This window comes from Nanorana parkeri, unplaced genomic scaffold (genome assembly GCF_000935625.1).
Source record: "Nanorana parkeri isolate BGI_ZX_2015 unplaced genomic scaffold, ASM93562v1 scaffold72, whole genome shotgun sequence".
NCBI classification, from domain to species: domain Eukaryota; kingdom Metazoa; phylum Chordata; class Amphibia; order Anura; family Dicroglossidae; genus Nanorana; species Nanorana parkeri.
In genome coordinates, this window is record NW_017306340.1 from 2,076,054 (window position 1) to 2,093,434 (window position 17,381).

At 40.4% G+C, this 17,381-nt stretch overlaps 1 protein-coding gene across 1 annotated transcript in view; it reads left to right on the forward strand.

Annotated features, from left to right (window-relative positions):
• RALGAPA2 (Ral GTPase activating protein catalytic alpha subunit 2) overlaps positions 1 to 17,381 on the forward strand; it is a 291,675-nt gene that overhangs the window by 159,120 nt on the left and 115,174 nt on the right. Inside the window, 6 exon segments of the mRNA XM_018576654.1 lie at positions 3,339 to 3,449; positions 6,770 to 6,838; positions 7,479 to 7,616; positions 10,623 to 10,806; positions 11,977 to 12,745; positions 13,294 to 13,365. Coding sequence (XP_018432156.1) covers positions 3,339 to 3,449; positions 6,770 to 6,838; positions 7,479 to 7,616; positions 10,623 to 10,806; positions 11,977 to 12,745; positions 13,294 to 13,365 — 1,343 coding nt within the window.

The window sequence follows — 17,381 nt, forward strand, 5'->3', positions numbered from 1 at the left end:
CAATCTGAAACACAGCACTATTAAAACTATCTGACAATGGTCTGTAGATATAAAATGTCCTTAAAGTTTGCACAGTTCCCCCTTGCGGTGTATCATCGGACTGGTATTGAAGTTTGCCCTTCTGCTGTGAAAGAAATATAGAAAATTATGCATGACCCATGATACAGAAGGTTATACTTTACAGTGTCGGAGAGCATTAACCCCTTCCCGACCGATGGCGGAATAATCCCCTCATGCGGTATAATGAGCTGGTCAATAGACCAGCACTCATTGAGTTAATGCTGTGGATGGATTCCTCAGGGTCAGAGGCAGAACCACAACAGCAATTTAGGTGGTCACAGCACAGTGATCACTCTGGTAGCTGATCAATGTAATCACGTTCTGTGACAGCCACCGAGCTGGCTTTCCGCTCACTGTGTTGTAGAGTTGGAAGCTGTTTGAGTGTATTACCAGGTGATACAAAGTATCTCCAAGGAGAATACAGTATCTCCTCAGAATACTTAGTAGCAAAAGCCCCTGTAAATAAAAAAATAACCCTTTAGTGCCCCCCAGTTAAAAAAAAAAATTGTAAACAAATTTTTAAAGTTTTTAACATTTTTAAACATTTAAAAAAAAAAGTAAAATGAAGTTTAAAACATATGTTTAGTTAAAAAATTATAAGCAGGCCTTTAAAGTTAGGAGACAAACATACCACATTCTAAAATTGTTCCACACTAAAATTGTATTTCACCCCTTGTATTTTGTATTTATAACTCCCAAAATAAACTGAAATTCCAGACGTATGATATACCCTATACAGTGTGGAAAATAATGATTTGATCCCCTGCAGATTTTGTAAGTTTGCCCACTTACAAAGAAATGAAAGGTCTATAATTTTTATCATAGATGTATTTTAAATTATAGAGACAGAATATCAACCAAAAATCCAGAAAAAACACCTGATACAAATGTTATAAATTGAGTTGCAGTTCAGTGAGTAAAATAAATATTTGATCCCCAAGCAAAACATGACTTAGTACTATATATTTATAATCCTATACATTTTCTATAGGATTAAAGTCTGAAGACTGCCTAGGCCACTCCATGACCTTAATGTGCTTCTTCTTGAGCCACTGCTTTGTTGCCTCAGCGGTATGTTTTGGGTCATTGTCATGCTGAAAGACCCATCCACAACCCATCTTCAGTGTTCTGGCTGAGGGATGGAGGTTCTCATCCAAGATTTTACAATACATAGCCCTGTCCATTGGCCCCTTAATGCGGCAAAGTCGGCCTGTACCTTTAGCAGAGAAACGGCCCTAAAGCATAATGTTTCCACCTCCATGCTTGACTGTAGGGATGGTGTTCTTAAGTCAGCATTTTTCTTCCTCCAAACACGGTGAGTGGAGTTAATGCCAAAGAGCTCAATTTTGGTCTCATCTGACCGCAGCACTTTCATCCAATCCTTCTCTGAATCATTTAGATGTTCATTGGCAAGCTTCAGACAGGCCTGTACATGTGCCTTCTTGAGGAGGGGGTCTCAATCCATGGTGGTGTATTGTGTTACCAATGGTTTGTTTGGTGACTGTGGTCCCAACTGCCTTGAGATGATTAACAAGCTCCTCCCGTGTAGTTCTGGGCTGATCCCTCACTTTTACCATAATCATCCTTACCCCATGAGGCGAAATCTTGCCTCATTGTGGTTATTTTGTATTCCTTCCATTTGCGATTAATCGCTCTAACAATTATTTCCTTCTCACCAAGCTTCTAGCTGATGGTCTTGTAGCCCATTCCAGCCTTGTGCAGGTCTACAATCTTGTCCCTAATGTCCTTTGACAACTCTACATTTTTTGATGCTATCACTAAGGTGTTAAGCTGGTCGTATGGATTGCATTCTAATTGTGCGGTAGCTGTATAATCTCCTTTGGATTTACCAAAACAATGTAATAGGATCGGAAACCAAAGAATAACAGCACTCCGCAAGATACAAGCGAGGAATCCTGTGTTTATTGATGCAAAATCAAGTGTAAATCACAGCAAGCTCCCCAGACGAAAGAGCAAACTCCAGACCAAAGAGCAGAAAAAAAAGGAGTTTGCTCTTTGGTCTGGGGAGCTTGCTGTGATGTACACTTGATTTTGCATCAATAAACACAGGATTCCTCGCTTGTATCTTGCGGAGTGCGGTTATTCTTTGGTTTCCGTTCATGCATGGTGAACACACACTTTAAAACCTTCACCTGCGGTGGAAATACAGCGTGAGCTGGGCTGCTGAATCGGAGCGGTGAGGATTTTTGCAGTACTCAATGTAGTGTGATGTTTTACCTAAACAATATATACAAATTGTAGCCAATACGAAAGACCTGTGCAATAAGAAGTTGTTAGATGTAAAGGAGATTGTACAGTCTAATTGTAACGTGTATGGGATGAGTTTTATTTCCATGTCTATTTTGTGATGCTGCAAAGCTGATTCTTGATCCCTCCTGAATTAAACGTCTGTATTCTGTTCAGTTACATGCTATGTATACATACCATTAAATCTTCACATTGACAGACTCCCTCTGCTGCTAGATTGGAAAGATAATGCAGAATTCATTACATGCAACTTTTCAACAGCTATTCAGCCTAAAGATTAGACAGTAGAAATATGTCTTTTAATTGTGGAAAAGCATGTTACAAACAGGTATTCTTTTTTTTCTGGTTTTCTAAAACCTATGCCAGGCTAATTAAAGCCAGTATCTGATTTGTCATTGTTCCTGTAATAGCAGTGTGGCTGTGCCTTCTTTTCCAAAGCAAAGGACATAAAGGGCTGTCATGTGTTTTATAAGGCATAGTTTTCATTCCATTTATTGCATTGTTTTTCTGCTGTGCAGCTGTCATGTTTTATAGGCCTTCATAGTGAACTGCTCTTTGCTTGCCTTACATTGTTGCTAGTTTCAGCACCATGGACAGATACTTTTATAGCTCCAATGCTTTTCTTTCAGTACAGCTAAAATAGAAGCTGCTTGCACCGTAAACCTAAAATAACAAGTAAATATATGTAAAAGCTTCATTGTCAGTCTTATTGAACAAAGGAGTGCAAAGAGCAGTGATGAACTGTAATATATAGTGACCCTTAGCAGTCCAAATTTACAGTTAATTGTCAGATTAAAGCAGGCAAACCAGTGAAACATGACTTCTGATTTAATATATATTAAAAAGTATCATATGACAAATATTTAAATATACAAATACTTTACATATAAAATGTTTATCTGTAACAGTGATTTAAAGAATACCTGTCTTGCAGGAAAAGCAACATATTATTCTCAAATGAGAGCTGTTAAAATCAGTGAATATAACCAATTTATGTTTTGCCTTTGCAGTTCTCTAATAAAACAGTTGCGCAGGTGGCGTGTGACGTCCTTCAGCTGCTGGTTTCATATTGGCGAGAGCTTCAGAATCCTGAGTTACCTCTCTCCAGAAAGATCTCTGAGGTAGGATACATCTGAGTAATCCTCTACCATGGTCATTTCAGATGAGTCTAGAAATGTCAAGGGAACTGCAGTATCTGTAGATATGCTGATAATGTGTTTTGTATAGGTGACCAGTTCCTCGTTAAACCCAGGGAATTACTGGTCTGCTGTATGGAGCAGAAGTTAGAGAGTAACGTATTGTTTAAGAGCCAGACTGTCAAACCTGGTAATCTGCAGGTCCTCATGGGGTATCTGCGCACAAACATCTTTTACATCTGTATGTGATCTTTTTTTTTTTTCATATCTCCTTTTCCATTTTAAAAAGGAAACTGCAGTACAGGTTTCTCAACATAAATGCTTCCTAAAACTGCTGACAGTAGAAAGTAGAAGAAAAATGCCGAGTTCTTTTTCATTTTGTTTTCAGTGTGCCCCTCCTGGTTTCAAATGGGAAGGAAAGAATTATGGCTGAAAGAACCTGCAAGATTTTTTTAAATGGCCTTTCTCTTCATTGCTGCTTTACTCTAAGTAAATCACCTGGTTCCCTTCGACCCCATTTGTAATTTTTTGTGAAATGCTTGGGCAACAGCATTAAAGCTGAATTTTAGGAAAAACTGCTAAAGACGCAGTGTAAATACAAACATACCATATGCCTATGGGAACTGTTTTACTTGCAGAAAGATTTGAAATTCTGTTTAGCCAGCCAGGTGATTCATGCAGCACAGCCAGGTTCTGCACACCTTAAGACCTCAGTGCATACTGCACTACAGTTAAGCAAAAAAGCCTGATCTAGGAATGGCCCCAGTCCCTATTGGGACTAAGGAACAAAAGTACACTGCAGGAGTTAGATGGGCAGCACAAAATTAGAATCTGCTCAAATTGCTCTTCTTCCCTCTTTTTCCAAGACTAAGTGCTGTTATACAGGGAATTACAGTAGCTTGACATGAAGACAGTTTCAGGTACTTATGGTAGTGGTATATAAAATTATTTTTAGTTTTGCAAGGCCTTAACCTGGTCATCTTTTCATACATTCTCTAAGCTTTGCCAGATTACACATCTGATGTAAGGTCATTCAGGCAGCTTTTTGAGTTGCAAGTTGCCCTTTTTTTGAGAGTATGTTAGCGTTTTGTTTGCTGTGTTGCCCACCCCTTAGTAGCAATGCTTTTGGACATCCCAATCGTGTCAGAATAACTACTGATCTTATGTTTCCGAATGAACAATAATGAAAACAGGATTTCTGTACTTAAAGGAGAACTATGAGGTGAGTGAAAATCACTCAACCTCATAGTTCGAGCCCACGTATGACAATGAAACTGTCACACGTCGGCTCAATAGATCGGGAAGTGAGCGAACGCATACCGTTGCTCACTCCTCGATCCTGTCCCTACAGAGAGCCGTGACTGTCACTCACGGCTCCCTGCAGGGATTCCCCCCTCCCCTGTCTGATCCTCCAGCGCTGACTGGCGGAACGGACGGGGAGGGGGCTGGTACAGCTGGCTGTGCCTCTGGATAGGCAGAGCCAGCTGTCAATCACGCAGCTGGGTGGATCTTGACAGTAATTCGGGATCCATCCCGGCTGCGGCGGTCTCACTATACCGCGAGCTGTAGCTCGCCGTATACTGAGCTTTGGGTCACGAGTGGACGCTAGTTTGTGTCCTCCCGTTACCCTTAGGAGAACTATGAAAAAGAACACTTACTCCATAGTTCTCCTTTAACCAAAAAAATCAATTTCTTGATGTTCATTAGGGACACAGGTCCCACTCCTAAATACTGCTTTTCAACAAAATTGAAGCATGCTGTAAGTATAAGTGGGAGGAAAGCTTGTTCTCTTTTGACAGCGGACTCCTCCCCCATACCATCAGCTCTGCCTCCTGTGACAGCTCACAGCTGTATCCTCCTCCACACTGCACTCCATCCTGATCTGTTACAGGAGGCTGAGCGGGGCGGTGAGGGGAAGGAGATCTCGGTCTCCTGTGATGCACTGCTCACAGCGCTCTCTCCCTGCCCCCCCTCCTGACAGTTTCTCTCCTCCCTGCTGGACACTGCTCTGTGTCAGAGGGAAGACAGAGCAGCGAGGAGGATAGAAATCACGGATGCACCGCAATTTCGGCGATAGGATAGCACTTTTATGGCCAATATATTTCGGGAGACAAAATTTCGGTACATCCCTAATGTTTACTTCAAATCAGACATGTGAGATCACAGATAATTATCAGACACTGCTTTTCTATGTAAATTCTACACAAATTCTACACAAATACTACTCAACCAAGTTTTGTCTCTGGTCTGCCTTCTATTGCATCTCTCCATGAAGCTGCTTCTTTTTTCCCTTAGGACTATATTACCTGTTGCAATTCTATTAAAATAACATAAATGCCAGTTATATAACTTTTTTAACCTTATGTGTAGGATGCTAGAATGTATTCATTTCACATAGCACCCACTGCATTATCTGCGTATTGCAATTTTCATACATACAGCCTATTTGGTGAAATTTGTCCAATCACTTGCAGTTTTATTATCCTATACAACTGTACAGTAAACTGATCATATCATGTGCAAAGCAAATACAATTATATTGAGGTATGAAACTGTTTTAGTTTAATAAACCAGAATGGTATTGTATTGCTGGCTAGTTGGAAAGACAATATTTGGAGGCAATGTTAACCCCTTCGTGACTGACGACGTACAGTGTACGTCGCCAGCATCGGGGCTGTTTAAATTTTCCTGTATTGGAAATTTTTGTAGCACAGTGGAGCCTTTGTAAAACAGAAGGTATTCACATTTACCATTCTATCAGATATCCCAAAAACAAGTGGATTATTCCTCATTTTAGGAATAGTGACAAAGATCATTTTCCTGTGCTCCTTGGCTAACTGTACATCCAGATCCATTGGTTGTTGCTTGTATGATCCTTTGGTCACATTGCACAGATACAGTTTATATTATAAACCTTTTATGCAAAGCTGCATATAGTTGTTTCAGATTTGTTGGTCACCAGCAAGCCTAAAACAGTTGTGTATAGTTTGGAATAAATTACTCCATAATGTTAGGCTGCATTTTATGCTATAAATCAGTTCTGTATGTATAGTTGGCCAAAGGGCATAAAGGAATGATTTGTATGGCTGGGCCCACTATCCTAAAATAAGATAGGCGATAGAATGAAACATGTGAATACTTTGTGTTACACACTGGTTTAGTGGCGGACCATTTGGTTCCTTTTGGCCCACTTTAACATATTCTATCTAGATATGCTTTGTTTTGTTTGAGATTTGAATATTCCCAGTGTTTATGCAGGCATCTGTTTAACAAGTATCTGTTGGATTTGTTTTGGGTTTTTTTAGATTCTTGTGGCAACTATTTCCTTCCTTCTCCCAAGTGCAGAAAATTCTTCAATGGAAGTAGATAAAAAGGTATATTATCTTGAAGGAATATTTTCTTTGGAATTCAGAGACGCCTAAAATATCTGGACAAAAACATTGTATTTGGATAGCAGAACATGAAACACTGTTTCCCAGTTTACCTTGCTAATCAGGAAATCTATGAGGAAAATGTCTCTTGTAATTTACTCTATTTAGTCATGATTTCACAGATCACTGAGGATGCGCCCTGGGTTCTCAGGTAACCTAAAAACTCTAAAGGTGGACAGAAACAGAGGTAGGGACTATGGCAAGGAGATTTTGATGCTGAGTGCACAAGAGATATAAGATGTCTGCAGTTGACTCAACCTATCCAGTAACCCTTTGGAGTGGACTTACATGTTAATAACTTGTGGTTAATTTCAAGTAAATGTACTAGGGGATACTTTCCTAAGTAACTTCTTACCCGAGACCCAAGCAAGATAAATGCTGATTGATTCCTATACACATCAGCTAAGAAATTGCTCTTTACATCCTGCAGATTAAATTGCTTAATAAATCTGCAAAACAATATCATTATAAACTGTCTGTCAGAAATCATGTAACATCAAATACTAAAAGAACTATCTTGCTATGCAGCTGGTCCATTTGTTAGCAAATAAAGTTATCTTTTCTCTCTTTTGTCCCCTTTCAGTTTATAGTGTCCCTGCTGTTGTGCCTGTTAGACTGGTGTATGGCCCTTCCTCTGCAGACATTGCTAGAGCCAATATCTACATTCCCGCTTGAAGAGCCACATCAACCTAAACCATCCCTCCTTGACTACATTTACAGAGTAAGTATTATATATGTGTGTCTTTAACATTTTGCTTCATCCTGTTGGATACTGTCTCATTAGCACTTGAGTCATATCTCTATAAAATGGCACACTGTTAGCCAGGGGCCTTCAATCTAGCGGTTAGGTCACTCTACACCTCATTGATTGTTAGGGTCAAATAGAGGCTTGTGTTAGTTTGATGCATTCATTTATTTACTGCCAGGATGAGTTCAGTGAGGCAGCCTCACTTATGACATCTTTTATACAAAGTGAAACATGAAAAGGCTTTTAATTTTATTTCCTTCTAGTTGTTAGTGCTTTTTTTTCCTCCGTAAAATGGGTGTAACAGATTTGGTAAAGCCATAATAAGCTCACCACACGTTAGAATTGAATTGTAACTGTGGAGTCAGTTTTTCTTTTCTGTCCATCGAGGGACACAACGTCTTTGGGTTATAATGCTGTCTACAGTAGGATAGGACACTGGCAAACAAAAAAAAATGTAGGCCAGCCCAGGATTACTTCTCCTACTACCCACATTTGTCAGTTTTTTGCTGGTGTCTCAGGAGGAAGAACTGCTAGTCTCTTGACTGCAGCTCTATGGTGCAGCCATCCTCAGTGTGGTTGTGGCAAGGATGTTATCTTCAGGCACTGGATTCTGCTTAAGGCACTTTGCGTACCCCATTCTGGTAACAAGTTAGTGGTGGATCACTTTCGAGGTCTGTAGTCACTAGCAATTGCCTCAGTGCCTGCCCTGTCACTAAAGACTCTGTGAGTAGACTGGTCAAGCCAGCACTGTTTTTTTGCCATGGAAGGCTTTAGTCCCAAAGTGTTAAGTGCTCATGTCATATGGTGGGTGTCCCTCCATACAGCATTGAGGAAACATCTCCCTGCAGATGCTCCTGCTTGCAGGAGAGCCACTTGGAACTTCTATCCTTGGTTTGCTCCTGCTGCCTTCTTGCTACTAGCTGCCTGTGATTCATGAGTACCTGAGGCCTTGCCTCGTACCCTAATCTTACTTTTTTGGAAATGGAGAATCAGCCTGTTATCTCCAGTCTCGTGTCTTTCAAAGCTTGTGCAGCTGCGAAGGCCTTTCGATTGAACGTGCTCTTTGAGGTCTTTTTTTAAATAACTCTGTGGCATGCCCTTAAAACTCATCCCATCCCCACCCATTTGCATTTCCCCATCCTTCTAGTGTTTCACTGTGGGCATGCAACACTATCAGTTTGTTACACTTCCTTTTGGTCTGCCTTCTGCACCCCAAGTGTTCACCAATGTCCTAGCTCTGGTGCTAGCCTAATTCTTTGCTCCCAGATCCAGACCCAACAGTCTTTTGCTTTTGTATGGGCGTTCTGAGTGTGCTGGTAGCCTCCTTTGGGACAGTCCCATTAGTCCATTTCCACTCTTCCACTCAGACCCTTGAAACTCAATTTTATGGCTGTGTGGGACAAGTAGGTTACAGTCAATGGACTAACCAATGCGCTTGACTCCTAGGACCAGGTTGTCTCTGGACTAGTGGCTCACCAATCCAGCCATGGAGTCGGGTAAGTATTTTCTTCCACTGTCCTGGAAGATACTCAGGATTGATGTTAGTCTGGCAGGCTGAGAGGCATCCTGGACACCCTGACAGTAAAGAGACTTGTTTGCCAGCAGAAGCTCATCTCTATTTTAACACAGTGGAGCTCCAAGCCATGCGTTTATCCCTTCAACACTAGATTCCTTGACTGCACGGTCATCTAACCTGGATTCAGCTAAACTGCAATACAACAGAGGCATACATCAACCTTCAGGGAGGATGTGGAGCTCCTAGATTCCATTTTCAGGTGCAAACTCAACAGATTTGTCTCCAGATGCAGGTTCTGCAAGCAATAGCAATGGATGTCCTGGTGGCTCAGTGGGAGCCGTACAGCCTCCTCTGAAGCTTCTTCATTGCCTGGAGGATGTGGTACTCAGACCACATCAGACTGAAAGATACAACGTTGGCTTTTTCAGATTTCCAGGCTTTGATGGCATGGCTGTTGCCCTGGGCCTTTCTTACACTCCTGAAAGCTAGGAAGTCCACGTTACACAAGGTGCGAGACAAGAAAATTTTATCCCAGGAAATACTCCATGGGATTGATTTTGACATTTCTATAATCTGTCCTTGATTAGGAATTTGCTATCAAGGGGCACATTTCAGCTCTTTTGATCTTGTTCCAAAGACTGATTGCAAAAAAAAGGCAATTTGTTTAATGTTCCACTATTTCTCGGTGGCTCAGGCAGGTAATTTGTTAAGCTTACTAGCTTAAGGATAAGTTTCCACCTATTCTAGTAAAGGCTTACTCTATGAGATCTGTGAGTTCTTCCTGGGCTTTTTAGTATCAACCATCTGTTTCTGGATTTTTGTACTCACCGTAAAATGCTTTTCTTAGAGTCCCTCAGGGGGACACAGGTTCTACCCCTCTCTGTTTATGATCTACTCCTAATACTGCTTTCCTAAAATAAAAACTGAAGCATCATGGAAATGGGAGATATTATACTTGGCTGGTCAATGGCTTTTTGGTTTGCCAGTGTCCAATGTTTCCTAAGAGCAGCAGAAAAACCCAATATTTCTGAATTCTTCTAATCCTGTGTTCCTTGATGAACTCCAAGGAAATCATTTTACAAGTACAGAAATCATATTTTTTTCTTGGCTGTACTGGGTCCTGGGCAAAGTTCCACTTGCAAGGGCCCCTTCACACCAGTGTCTTGTAGTAAGATGCAGTAATACATATGAATCAGAGTGCAATGCTTTGCGGTGCTATTCATTCATGTAGCGCACTACTGCACACATATGTGAACCATCTGCGCACAGTGGTGCACTGAGTTTAAAAAATAAATAGGCAGATGTCTGTTTAATACATGCTGTTGTGCCTTAGGGGATATCTGATAGATTCCTTTTATCTAAATATTTTACTTTTAAAGTGTTTTCAATTTTGTTTATTAGAAATAACTTATTATTATTGTTGTCTGTGTTATTGTGTATTGTAATAAGTTATTTTTTTTTAGGTTCTACATTGTTGTGTGTGTGGCTCCAACACATATACTCAACAAAGCCAGTATATTCTAAGTCTGGCTGATCTCTCCTCCATAGACTATGATCCATTTCTACCTTTAGTTAATGTGAAAAATTCTGAGCCACCACCTCCCTATAGCTCCTCTGATTTCAGCAATCTCCTCACTGTCGCAGAAGGTAAGCATACATCAGCATCAGTGACAATTTCTTTCACCTTATTCCCTAATATCAATTGTCGTGTAACTAGAGATGAGACTCTACTTATTGCATATGTACAGCATGTCACGTTCTCTTCTGTCTGCTTTGCGGCATTTTTTGTTTTTGGCTCGTTCTCTTTTTTTCTCCTCGACTCATTTTTTCACTCTCTTCCTCATACCGTTTCTGTCTCTCACTCCCTTTTAGTACCTTTCACTCTATCTGGCTCTTTTCCTTCTCTCCCCATCTGCCTCTTTTTCTCACACCCCTGTATATCTCTTTTACTTCCTCCTCTCTTTTTTTTTCCTTTGCTTACAAAAATGATTTACATTTATCTCTTGAATAAAGAAAAAGTTAGTACACAAAGTACATGTTTGCCCAAATTCATGGAAATGGTATTACAGTTGTTATAGGCAATTATGTTAAACATTTAGAATGCTGATGGTCTTATAAAAGTTATTAAATGTAATGAAAATGGTACAGTATTATCAAGAGAGGAATGTTAGTGCAAGCGATATTATAGTGCTGTTTTCTGAGCTAAAAGCAGTAGTTTGCCTTGTAGCTAATCTTGTAAACATATGTGATGCTTATTAAATGGTGTGTTACTTATTCAGTAAAGTAATTTAATATCATGTTCGTTGGTAAACTCTGCATACCTCAGTGATAGTTAATCTAATAATTTGGTATGATTTTTTATGTGAATAACGTGGTATAGACTGTGCCCAATGTCAGGTAGTAGATTTAATCAAATAAATTATTGCAAACGTTTGATAGGTTGCTGAGACCTACATCAAAAATGCTGTTTTTTTTACATGAAAACTTGAAGCTACAATAATAGCTAAATGCTTATGATGTGCAGAACAAGTACTAAAACCACAAATAAGATTATATATATATATATAGTTTTGAGAAGGTTGTTAGTTCTTACACTTTGGTAAATCAAGCTTTCCTTTTATGAGTCTACATTGGGTGTGCTCTAGAATAACTATATACTGCATTGTAAGCATCTAATCAAAAGGGGTTCGCAGATCATGAGATTAAGAACTAGTGGCGTGGACTGGTGACCTACAGATATTCCTGAATTAATGAATGAAGCCCTAACCAGGCATAATTTGTTTCCTGCTATGTTGTATTTTTATGTTTCTATTTCAGAAAAGAAGAGAAGGAACCTAGAACTCATCCCTTTGACAGCCCGTATGGTCATGACGCAGCTTGTAAACCATTTGGGACACTATCCACTCAGTGGTGGTCCAGCCATTTTACACAGCTTGATTAATGAGAATCAGGATAACCCTTATGTGGAGGCATCAGAGTTGTCAAACGATGTGTTCCGAAGTCCCAATTTGCAGCTTTTTGTGTTCAACGACAGTGCTCTTATTTCTTATCTGCAAATCCCTGCAGAAAATTCTGTTGGCATGGACTCCACAGGAGTACCCGGCGATGTACGGATAATTGTCAGAGATATCTCAGGGAAATACTCTTGGGATGGTGAAATCATGTATGGGCCACTAGAATGTCCTGGTGTCTTTTCAAAGGAAAGAAAACTGCAGTCTGCACATCAGGTCTGTGAATATCAGAGCTTGTTGCAGTCACATTCTGTGGAAGGAGAAGGAGTGGATGCCCTTGATGCACTTTTGGAAAAACTTGGCACTGTAAGTCCAGAGTGCCTACAGCATACAGAGCTAAGACTGAATGAACCTGCCTTACCTCCTGTTGGAATGAGCCGTGAACAAGAAGAGGAGATCATTGAGGCAATCAGAAGACAGAGTTCCAGTGAGGCTGAGCACATTCAGATGTGTAACTGTGACCCCAGTGTCAGGGTCTCATGCCAGGAGGAACCCAACACAGCTGAGCCACAGGCTCCATTTTATTTCTGTAGGCTCTTTCTGAATGATCTAGGGATGAATTCATGGGAGAGAAGGTATGTGGAAGAGGTCCTTAGAGATGTTTTGTATGTGTTTAACTGCTTCCGGGCCGGCCGTAGTAAAAAAACGGCCGGCCAGGAGCTCTCTAGATCTGAGCGGGCGCGCGAGCGGGAAATGGCCGCAATTTAAAAACGGGCAGGGATGCCCGTTAATATACATGCATTATACTGACTATATTCCCCAATTTGGTCAGTTTATTTTCTATTCAATTTTGTTTCACTTTCTGTTGTGAATAATGTTTGAAGGTCAGCAGCTGCGAGTTCACCACCTCCACCTGAAGCAACAGCCAGGAGTGTGCTACTGTATATCACTGCTCACAAACACATTCCATTGCTTGTAGCACACTTGGCCAATTTACCACAAACTTTGTGGTAACACTGATGGAGTCTGCAGTTCTGCAGTGTTTATGTCAGTGTATAGTGGTCACTATTCATGTCAATATTATACTGATGCTTCCCCTGCTGCATATTTAATGTTAGTAGTAGTAGAGAAAACGCATAATTTTTAGGTACAAGATAAAACCTAAGTACTTTTCTTTCTGCAGAAAAAATTTCCATCTGTTGAAGAAAAATTCAAAATTATTACGAGAACTTAAAAATCTGGATTCCAGGCAGTGGTAAGGATTATTCTGGAGATCATTTCCTATAGATTTCAACTTGATTTCTTAAAATGTGCTTTTAGTATGTTTGTTTCAGTTTTCATCTGATGTTTCCTTTACATGTACGCGGGTATTCCTGTAGTCAGTGCTGGATTATACAGAGCAAGCATAGGGCATGGTCAAGGCCCGTACAGAGCCACTGATATTTTGCTGACAGTAACAAAACAACATGCATAATGATAGGTTCCAGACTGCCACTCTAAAAGAATGTGGCCAGGTACCTATTGCTGTTTCCGTGCAGGTAATGCATTTTTGTTACTGGAATAGTGCATTGTGTACTTTCAGTTTATCCACTCTGGGTCTGCACACCTAGAACTGCACTGCCTGCAGTAGTTTACCATAAAGTTTGATCTAGATCTATTGATGACAAAGTGGGTAAAGCCCATACTTGTGTGGCTTCGAAGTCTGGTCTTGTTAGTATGATACTATGACTAGCCAGTCAACTAAGGTAATAGGGCGGTGGCATAAGACAATTAACCTAGGAGGACAGGAAGTAAAAATCCAGCCCAGACTGTAAAGGGCTAATTAAAGTGTAAAGGGCCTATCAATTACACTTCACATGATATAATGGCACCTATGTTACCATCACTAAATCAAATCTTTATATTGAGTAAAAAGGTGTGATATGGTCCCGTTGATTTGCATTCAAATTGCACTCCAGGAGCCATGTATTGCTGTGTAGAAGTGCTATGGGACATGGGTGCATGGAAAAGAGGCAACCCGTAATGAGTCCTAATAAAGTAAAGTGGAACTGAACCAGTTTTTGGTAGAAAAGACTTCTTCTCTTCTGACAAAAGCTCTACTACACATGCACAGCGATGCCTAATGCTGGACCCTCCGGGTTTTTTTTGCATATTTCTACTGCTAACAAGCAGTAGATAAAGGCAAAAAAAACCCCGCTTTAACAGCGGTTTAAACTTACCTCGTTATCGCTGCACGCTCCCGCCCAAGAATCCGAAACTGCTCGGGCGGCTGCAAAGCATCTTGGGGCCAGCGCATGCGCAGTTCAGATTCTCGACCGGGAGACTAGCAGAGAAGCAAGGTAAGTCTACGGACGGGACGCGTGCATATGCATGCAGACACCGCGGGATCGGAAGTGCCTGCAGGGACAGAGGAGTCAGCGCTAAATCTGAGAGCCGCCGCACTGCTGGAGGGACAGATTATTATAACTATTACATAGTATTTATATAGCGCCAACAGTTTGCGCAGCGCTTTACAATGTAAGGAAGACATTACAATACAATTCATTACGGGATGGTAAGGAGGGCCCTGCCCCTGAGGGCTTGCAATCTGAAAGAGGAGGGGGAAATGATACATGAGGAGGTAGCTGTGTGGGGATGAATTGTTTGAGAATGTGATGACAGATGAAAATATCAGGAAAGAAGAAGATCGGATTAAGAGACATCATTTAAGGTAAGTGCTACCATTAACATGGGGGGGGAGGGAAAACATTTTTTTTACTTTAATGTCACTTTAAAGAAAATTCATCAGAATTGGATTTGTGTAAAAATCCTCATTGCTTTCTTGTCCAATAAAGTGTAAGTTCACCACTGGCATTGCCTCAGCGCTTTCCCTGTCCTTTAAAGATTCACTTATTGAGTAGGCCAGATCCTGGTAGCTACCTCAATTACTTAGGTGATAATAAAGTCGAAAGGTTATTTTGAAATTTTAAAATCTGATTGCATTGCTTACAATGGATGCTACTCCTTACTGTTTACAAGTTTTAGTTTCCTGCAGAATCAGCTGGTCCCGGAGCACTGGCCCTGATATCCTGTTTTAGGGTGGCTCATTTCCCTTACATGATCCTATGGAGCCTCATCTTATCCTCTACTCTATTTAATCCCCAGGGTCCTCTTTGATTCTCTCAGGTGTGGCTGGACTTTCAAAGCTAAGGTTTTTACCACAGTCGCGCACCGTTCGGCTTAAATCACTTAAGTTTTTGCTGCCTCGACCTGCACGTTGTGACTCCTCTAGCTTGGCTCCCCTTTCCCTTGCAAGTCCTGGCATTTCCTCCCAAATTCTGTCAAATCCTCAGACAAACCTTCCCCTGAATTAAGTTGCACCCCCACTTTCTAAAGTGGGGGAACATTTGTTACCCTATGCAGACATTTGGACAGCTTGCATCTACGTTTCTTGAGTGCAGGAGCTGCTATCCCAGGGCTACAGACTGAAGTTTCACTCCCTCCCTTGACTTTTTCAGAGGTAAATATTTGCATAATAGGGATCGGGTATCTATAGATGCATGCAGGAACCTGTGGCAGTTAAATGAGGTTATGGACCCAACAGCTCACTTTATTAAAATAAAAAGAACCTTGCCGGTGTGGAGGGCAAGTCATACAATTTATTAGGTTTCCTCCTACCCAAGGTAATTTTGTTTCTTTCATAGAAATCAAACAAAAGTAGGTCAGGAAGAAAGGATAGAAACACAGTAGCAAAAGTAGTAAGCAAGTGGAGCAAAATCTCAGCCAGACATTTATAGAGGTAATAACAAAAAACTATTTTTCGTTCAAACCAAAATAAAGTGATTTCAACCAAAATACAGGTGACAAATCTAGTCTGCAAGGTCTACTTTGGCTCTCTCCCACCGTGTATGTCAACAGGCTCCCCAAGAGGACATTCATGTTCCTGTAATTCTCTGTTATCCATACATTTATTATTTTTAATGTACGTCTTTTGTTGTTGGCCTTGGTGATACAAGGAAAGTTTCCCCACCAGCTGCTGGGCACTAACCTCCAGTGGTTCAGCCAGAGCAGCAGGAGGAATCGTCTTTAGCCATTAAATAGAAATCATTTGAGGACAAACAGGCTTTTATGGGAAGTCATGCTGAAAGCAGGGAAACGGCCACTGCGTAGTTATTAAACAGGCAGAAATCTTCAAAGAAGTAAGAACGCAGCAAAATAATGCCTACATTTTAAAGGGAAATGGTGTATTTTCCCTGATCAAATTTTTTAAGTTATTGCATTACATGCCTTAGAGTAGTTTTTGATGTGACTTTAACATTTTATGAGCCTCCTTTTCAGTATTTTATGTAATTGTATCAAGTATGAAGAATTATAGATTCATCGCTAAGGGGAGTCTTGCATTGCAATCAGTCAGACTTCTGATAAGATGATTACCACACATTGAATGAGTTGTTTTCTGTGGGCCATGAGACCCTTAGACTTGCACTGTAAGAAGGGGCAGTAAAGCACCAGCATTGTGTAGTATACAGAAAGCTCATTTAAATCAAGCTGATCCCCTATTCGTTAATAAAAAGGCTGTACATACAATCTACATTTCTTTTCACTCGATAGAGACTCGTTGCTGTTTTGTTAAAATGCAAAGTAGGATTTTTTTAAATGTGTTCTGTACTCCTGTTTTATTTCCTAGAAGCTTTTTTTAAAATATTTTCAGTTTCAAACTCTGTTTAACTGACCAGCGTTTCAACTATTTTTCTAATACAAGTACATTTAAATTGGAGATATTGATACATATATAAAGCTGCCATAATATAATATATAAGTCTACTATTTCTCCGCATGTAGAGAAGATAGATGGCCACTAGCAACCTTTCCAAAGGGTGCCCCATACCACATGTTTGTATCACTCTGATTGCAAGAAAGGAGAACAAATATTACAACTCCATATTTGAAAATAATATTCTGAATTACATGCTGAAAAGATTGTTTAGCACCATGCATGCCAGAATCTTTCCTGAGATTTTCACAACCTCGTAACACAGTACTACCAGGAGTATGGCACATCTTTTTCTGTTGTAGTTACTTAGTTACATAGTATTTGAGGTTGAATAAAGACATATGTCCATCAAGTCCAACCTATTGTGTGTATGTGTATGGTCCTACTGATGTGTAGTATATATAGGTCCCTGTGTGTTCAATCTTAAGAGTACTTATACCCCTGTATATTACGGTCCCTGAGGAAATCGTCCAATCGCCTCTTGAAAGATTCCATACTCTCAGCCGAAATCCCAGCAT